Source organism: Gadus morhua, chromosome 4, assembly GCF_902167405.1.
Source record: "Gadus morhua chromosome 4, gadMor3.0, whole genome shotgun sequence".
Taxonomy (NCBI): Eukaryota; Metazoa; Chordata; class Actinopteri; order Gadiformes; family Gadidae; genus Gadus; species Gadus morhua.
Genome location: NC_044051.1, coordinates 22,336,689 through 22,344,518, shown reverse-complemented (window position 1 = coordinate 22,344,518; position 7,830 = coordinate 22,336,689). Strand labels below are relative to the sequence as shown.

At 40.6% G+C, this 7,830-nt stretch overlaps 1 protein-coding gene across 1 annotated transcript; it reads right to left on the bottom strand.

The window, feature by feature from the left end:
* Nucleotides 1–942: 942 nt before the first annotated feature.
* On the bottom strand, nucleotides 943–7,335 carry mtfp1 (mitochondrial fission process 1). Its single transcript, XM_030353440.1, has 4 exons — nucleotides 7,185–7,335; nucleotides 4,615–4,742; nucleotides 3,811–4,043; nucleotides 943–2,246 (listed from the first exon to the last, which is right to left on the bottom strand). The coding sequence occupies exons 1-4, from the start codon at nucleotides 7,270–7,272 to the stop codon at nucleotides 2,180–2,182; spliced, it is 516 nt and encodes a 171-aa protein (XP_030209300.1). The 5' UTR covers nucleotides 7,273–7,335; the 3' UTR covers nucleotides 943–2,179.
* Nucleotides 7,336–7,830: the final 495 nt, after the last annotated feature.

Below are 7,830 nucleotides of genomic sequence, written 5' to 3'. Positions count from 1 at the left end.
GGTCTGCATCACAGCGGGCCAGGTGGTCCGTGCCTCAAGCGAGTCTTCGTCTGATTGTTCCCCGTATGGATGACCGTCGTTGGGGAGAATCCATTGTCCACGGTAGTGGTAGGGCAACCCGTCTGTGCGAGAAGTACTCTTTAAATCTAGTTGTGAAAACGAGGGTAATATATTTCACATATTTTCAAATTATTCAACTACCGAAGGATTTATTCTTACAATGCAAAAAGTAGTGAAACATAGGATATTTTTGATCTTACCTGATTGGACTACAGCTAGGCCTACATATGCCACCAAAACGTTGAAAAACCGAGCCATTGCTAAAAGCTCTGGTGAAGCTCTACACGTACAAAACAAAAGTGCTTGATTAGAATAATTGGTGACAGCAACCACGTGCATACTCAATCAGGGTAATTTATTGGCATTAGTCACTTTGGATTCCCCACTCTACTCCGCAGGTATGCCATTTTAGTCAAGATGGAATTTGCTTTTATTAACTTGCAGACATTTTAATGTCATCGTAAAATTGTGTGAGAACGCGGGAATGGTCTTTCTGTTGAGTGGTTAAACGATGCTCTGGTTGATCGTTTGTATCAGATGTGGTGGCAATCGATGCAGCTTGGATTGAACCGACATTGTAAAAATGTAAGTGACACGTTTTTTCTTGCAGAGCAGGCTAGTTTTACAAATGTAATAAAAAATGCATTAGGGATCAAAAACAAATACATGTTATCATGCCATAATTTATGCCGCAAGAGTCAGATGTCAGCTGCCAAAGCATAACATTTAAAAAACAATTTTTAATCCTACTTATTTAAAAAAACATTTTTTTGCAGTATTTAAACTTGATTGTGTTTACAATTATCTTGTCTACAATAACAGAAAAACGACCCCTACAAAAAACATGCAATCATATCAAACTAAAATATGAAAATATATCAATAGGTTTTCATTGATTTATTGGCGTGTCACTTAAAAGTAAACCTAAAGCTTTGACAAAGTGCAACAGAACAAAACATTAAAAGAAAAGAGATGGTTAAAAAGTCTGCTTGAAAAATTCCCTTATAGTTGAATGCCCAGTTAACAGGTCCCACCTATGTTTCCCTTGCATAGCTACAGTATACACTTACCACCCAACAGTAATAAAATATATATTTGTTAGTATATTTGTCTTTGCCATCCTTCTCATTTATACAGCAATAAGTATTTGGACAGAAGAGTTTTTATGGACTTAATCTAGGACTCCTGACTGAGTGACACAATTTTTCTCCAAACCATTGAACGATTATGGAGGAATGATTTACCAAGTCCTAATAATCAATACAAAATACCTTGAACGATACATGTATTACGCCTGAGTAAACCATATCATTGAAAGCCCAGTGTATATCTGTGAGCTCATCGTACATAAGTGAGGTCACTAACAATAGCTAGGTCATCATCCACATATTTCCTACATTTAAAGTAATTAACATCTATCGTGACAAGATGCCACAAACATTCAAATAAAGTACACCTTAATGTCAAGGCATACGATAAATCAATCGACTATACACTTTGCTATGGGTAAAAAAACGATCTCTTGTGCTTAATGAAATGGCTTCACAAGTGAACACATTGTGTGGAACAGCAGTAACCGGAGTGTGAAACAGTAGTGAAAGAAGTAGAAATATTACAGTAAGAGCGTAACATGGTGGACACCATGCTGTCACAATAGCAGCAGAGAGTATGGCTCATAAACCACCAGTGTGTGTAACATGAGTTCGACCTTTGTGAACATGGCTCGTATCCACTACATCCCTTCTTTCAGCAGAGTAATCCTTACAATCTAATTTTCAGATTTAATTTTAAACAAATGACTGATAGTCCCAGATTAGATGTACTGGTGAAATATTCCTAAAGTTTATGGAAATAAATATAGTCTGCTTTGTTTTTATCATTTCTTATATGCTTTGGAAAGTCTCTTACAAAGCATCTAAAAATCTTTATTTATGATCAATAGAGCATTGTCAACAAGAATAATGTATTAATCTGTATATTGTGTGGATGCATTAATAAAGATAAAACCATTGTACTCCTGGAAGAACCAGCACTGTATTGCACAGTTCACAAAGGACCATGAGCAGGATGAGGTGTCAGGCCTCCACAGCATCTGTTCTCCTCCTTTTGGGTCTCCCCCTCAGTCCTGCTTCTCTCCTCCCCCGTAGATCTTCCGAAGGCTGGCGTCCAGCAGCAAGTCTACAGATCTGCAGGACATGAGGAGACATGTATTCACCGTGTTCAGCGGTCTGGTCAGAGACACATGATACAGCCTACTGCTAACGCTACGCATAGGGATGGGCATTTGAAGAAATTTCCTTGATCGAGCATCGCTAGAGTTATCGATCAATTATCGATTAATCATTAACTTTTTTCTATAGGCTATATTGAAATTCCCGTTGGTAGAAAATACAAAATGCAGCATGTTTTTATCAATGAAATCTTTATTCCAACAATAATGTATGGGCCAACATTAATACAATACAGTTAACTTGAAGACCTACAACTGTTTAACAATTTTAAAATAATAAATACAGGCATTATAGGTTATAGGCCTATGCGGCGCTCGTAAAGTCCGAACAATGCGCCTACAGGCGCTCATAAAGGTTTGGAAACGATTCAACAAGACTAAATCTGTAGCCTATTCCAATTACAATAAGTAGCCAACTTATCGGACAACAATAATCAAACAAAGGCAGTAGGCTAAAAGTGGGCATTGAACTGTATAACTGTTTTGAAAAAAACGGGGGAAAAAGGCCGACATATAATGCCTATGGCTGCAGCCGGCGCGCGGAAAAGGCTCGCAACAAAAAGATGAGCCACCCATTTACAAACAATTGCATGAACTCTATCTAAAAGCAATACCTTATTGAACATATATAAGGCTGAACTTGTTGCTAAAATATCACAGTTTTGGCAAAATGTAACGACTCCAAGAGGCACCAAGCCGAAAGAAAAGCGGAGCGAGAGACAACACATTAAGAAAAAAAAGAGCGACTCACATACGGTGGTGACTGTCCCTACTGTCCATAGCATACAGTAACTCCAGCCTACATATTTTTGTTTAGGAATATAAGCATGTTAACATGCTCGGGGGTCAGACGCGAACGCAGCCTTGTAACTGTCAGTCCAGCAGCAGAAAACACCCGCTCTGATGGGACCGAAGTTGCGGGGATGCAGAGGTATTGTCGCGCTAACTTTGACAGCCTGGGGAACCTTCTTCCATTCACTTTCCACCAGTCGGCAGGGTGGTATTTCTCCCACATGGTGATATTCAATTAAATGCTTCAAGACTCACAGTATGCCACACAACGTCCTTTTGATCGATAACAATATAAATTGATCGACGCATTTCTTAACGATCAATTATCGAGCATCGATTAATTATGCCCATCCCTAGCTACGCATACATGCATGAACGTGTCAAAGCATTTCCAACCACATTGTCCAACCACACCCCTCCTCCTGCTCCTACTGAAAACAATGGGTCTGTTATTTCTAGAACCTTGCAGACTGTTGAGATGCATTTCTTGTAACTGGTAGGCGGAACTTCTCCTGCCAAAAAGGGGGTTTACTTAACATGTCGGTACCAGTGAGTCTTAACCCCCTAACCGTCCCACTGGTCCTCCTTGACTGGTCCTCACCTGTCAAGGGGTGATGATGAGTAGGATGGTGGACGGGTCGAACCCCCTCCCCTGTCTATGGGTGTGATGATGAAGGGGATGGTGGACAGGGTTTACTGTAGGTACCAGCGAGTCTTTCCCCCCTCACCTGTCTATGGGAGTGATGATGAAGGGGATGGTGGACAGGCCGATGGCCGTGGTGGTCCACTTGCGGACGGGCAGGGGCCACTTGGTGGTGCGGCCCAGCAGGTAGAGAGAGCCGGCACACACACGGTTTATGGTGAAACCGGGGATGGCCACAGACGCAAGGGCTTGCCACACAAAGGTGTCGACCACAGCAGCAGCCACCTTGGCTGTCCTCCCAGGGCCGTCTCCATGAGCCTATAGGGAAGAACAACCACACCAACACATTCAGTACTAAAACGTTTGGATTCAATATAAACCCATTACAAATAATGATGCAGAAAGGCACAGGCTGCAACTACTGCTCATATTGTGTTCATAGATCGATTTCAACTTTTGTTATTACACAACAAAAGTTGAATTTCACCAGTTCTGCCTGTGCCAAATAACCAACACAGGAGGATTGAGATTCCAAAATGGTTTAGCACTGGCCGGATCAGAACAGTAAATTAAACATTTTACTGTCCAAAGATTGATCCCCAGATACTGTTCACCAGTTCCTGGCCATCGGACCCTTACTGTTGATCCCTTAACCCGGTTTGTCTTGGACTCCATTCACTGTTTATTACTGTTATTTGGCCAATGCTTCAAAGCAGCTTACAGTGAATTCAGATACAAGTGGGTCAAGCACCTGGTTCAAGACGCAACAGGTAGGCTGCATACCGGGGAGTCAGAAAGTCCCACAAACCTTCACTGTCCTGCCCTCTGCTGCAGGAGAGGAGTATAAGTGAATCGTCCTCTATTCAAGTACTCATGTGTGAACACTCACCGCCGCCGCCTTCTTCCCTTTGTCCACAGCGTCAGCGGTGACATAGACGGTGGCCACACCATAGGTGGCCCTTACCATGCTGACCGGCACCAGGGCCCGGAAAGCCTCGCCCACCTCGTTGGCATAGCCTGCAGACGGACAAATATGGAGGTCAGAGGTCAGTCTGAAAAACTATGATATACCTTTATCTTGGCCAGTGTTGCCACAGATACCTTCAAAAAGTAATTTGATTACTTGTTACTCCTTAAAATAGTAACTTAGTTACTTTACCGATTACTTGATTTTAAAAGTAATTAAGTTAGATTACAAGTAATCTATTACAAGTAGATTACAAGGTTTCGCCAATACCAACTTTTTAGTTAGTGTATCTAAAAAATGATGGTGACATCGAACTTCTTCGGCAGCAACAATTAAGCATTTAGCAATGGGTATCCGAAAAGGGCTAAAAAAGAACACCGCAGAAGAATCAACTACATCAGACATTAACCAGAACAGGGAGGAGGATGGATCCTGTTCCCCCTGGTGGATCAAGTGTGCCACTGTCTTGGGACCTCCTACAGTCTCCCACTCTCCAGCTTGTTGTTCATGAATACTGGACAACATGGGACAGTGTGAGAAAATGGCTGCTGACAGCTTGTTGTCTACATGCTGGTAGGCTGCAAAAGTTACAATTTGAATGACAATGTAAAATCATTTGTTCTCACAAAGCTATGTCAATAACAGCTTATTTAATTGATGTATTACATGTGTTATGTTCATAAGAACCCATATTTGCCAGTTGTGTTTTGATTGTATTTATTTACAATCTTGTGAACTTTAAGAAAGGCACTATGTATTACTGATTACTTTGTGAAAATAACATTACTAATTGGGTTTTATCTGTCAGCATTAAAAGTTTTGGGCAGCAGAATAAGCACTTATTGACATTAAGTGGTTCAAATACAGGTGCATCTCATAATATAAGAATATCAGGGGTAAGCTATTTTTTTGTAATTTAATTCAAAAGGTGAAATTTACATATAAATGAGATGTATTAGACATAAAGTGATATATTTCAAGCATTATCTTGTGAATGATAATGTAAAATTATTTTGTGACATTTAGTGGTTTGCTTGTATAAATACAGAGCATGTTTTATTTTTAAGTATAAATGTGGATGACAATGTTAAATTATTTGGTCGCACAAGGCTACAGTGCTGCTTTAAAGTATGTTAACCTCTTGAGCCTTTTCGAATTTGATTTATTTTAACCATTATTAATTCATTTGTCATTACCAGTATTTTCTATATGAAATAACAGATGTGTGTTTATAAATTCCACATTTTTATTTTCCGTACAAATGTAGTGATGAAATGGACCAATGTAATGGCAGATCTTTAGGGAAGAAATTGGGCGGCAATAAAACAGATCAAACCAGGTAGGTTTAGGCTCACCAAAGTGAACCCATTCAGGTTAATCACTAAATGCGCCCCACCTGATTGTATTTACCTGCTCGATTTAAGCAATGCAGTTCAGGGTTCACTGGCTTTTGCACACAAGTAAGCAAATAGTTCGTTTTATTTGAATTTTTAACTACACAATTGATTTCTGGAGATTTTTTTTTTTGGAATTGATAAACACACCTGTTATTTAATGTAAAACAAACTGGTATTTGGTTATTTTTGCATTGCAGTCACATGTTTTCTTTTCAGTGTAGAATTCTGTTCTTCTTTACACCTCACACATCAGAAACCCATCTCATATCCAAAGCTTGGATATCAATAAACTAATATAAATGTTCTCCACATCACAAGACATGATGTGATACCATCTTTTAAGCACAGTAAATGTTTTTTGTCCCAACATGTCAGTAGAACTACCCAGAAGTGCTTGTCTATCTACTGGTAGAAAGGCCTGTGTAAAAAGCGAAGTCTGAACTGAAGCTGGGTAGCTGGTTTTAGGATAGTACTGGTGCACCCCCTGTAATCTCAGATGCACCCATAAGCATTATGTTCTGGAACTGGGCCAGGATGTATGAAGTATTGGCTCAATCTCTGACCAAAGCAGCGGAATGGTTTGTTTGGGGTCAAAGCTCTGGCCAGCCTTCAATTTGAATTGTACATCATATAGACTTCGTATACATCAATTAGTAACCCAAAGAAATAGCCCAATGTTTCAACTATCATTATCATGAATCAATGTTTATCCCTTCAGAGGTCATCGTTGAGTGACAATAGTTTTTTTATCAGTTCCAAATAATACAGACTGTATCAAGCAGCAGACCAATGATATGCTGGTCCCTGCTGTACTGTCTGGTCGTTAAATGAACTAAAGATAAGTTAAATGACGTCCAATTGGTGAAACAAACTAAAAACATTATAACCATTACTTCATGTGTATAAAACGTCCTGCGACCACAAAGGTACAAAGAAAGGTCCTACAAAGTCATAGCAAGTATTTATAGATCTTTAATGGTTGAACTGGTTAGCCTGTTATGCTAATAGGTAAGCTATATTCAGGGTCGATGGAATGGAGAATCGGGAGGCAAAGCTTTAAGGTCAGCAAGAAATATCGGACGATGAAGTCCTTACCTAAAAAGCGAACCCATGTGTCACGATAGATGTCGACCGCTTTAGAGGGGGGGTCTTCGCTTGGAGTCATGCCCTTCACTTCTATCATTTCCTATAGCAGCAGTAATGGTGTGTTCAAGATGCCTCGGTCACCAGCCTTCTGAGCTGCACTTGTGACGTAATTTCCTGTCTCGCAGCACTTATGCCGCCTTCAAAACGCTCGGAGTTTCCAGTAATTTCGGAGGTTTGGACCTTAAAGGGGACCTATTATGCTTTTTCAACTTTTATGACCTATAAACGTTGTTTTAATGATTCATAGTCATGTTTAACCATACTAAAGAGTCAAATAATGACGTAAATGCATTTCGACGTATTCCCTGCTGACAGTCTGGGGTGGCTGTGCAGAGCGCTAAACACTCGGGACAACGATTGCGATTCACTTGTTCACATTTCCGGGAAACATCTACGTAGACGTACTCCTGCCACGCCCCCATATGCCTGGTCAAATCTGCCCGCTCGCGCGCTCCAAGGAAGGTAACCAATCACAACAGAGTTGGGTTGGCAGGAGGGGGGCGAGGGGGCGGAGAAGGACGAAACGGAGCGTTGACAGAGAAGGCTGAAAGCGCCCAGATGAGAGGAAGAGTTTCCCGAATATCTACATCGTTTT

Coding starts and splice junctions, on each gene's coding strand:
- mtfp1 (XM_030353440.1), bottom strand. CDS start 7,272: ATGATAGAAGTGAAGGGCATGACTCCAAGCGAAGACCCCCCCTCTAAA. Junction 4,743..7,184: donor CACATGGGTTCGCTTTTTAG/GTAAGGACTTCA, acceptor GTCCGTCTGCAG/GCTATGCCAACGAGGTGGGC. Junction 4,044..4,614: donor AAGGGAAGAAGGCGGCGGCG/GTGAGTGTTCAC, acceptor TCTTCCCTATAG/GCTCATGGAGACGGCCCTGG.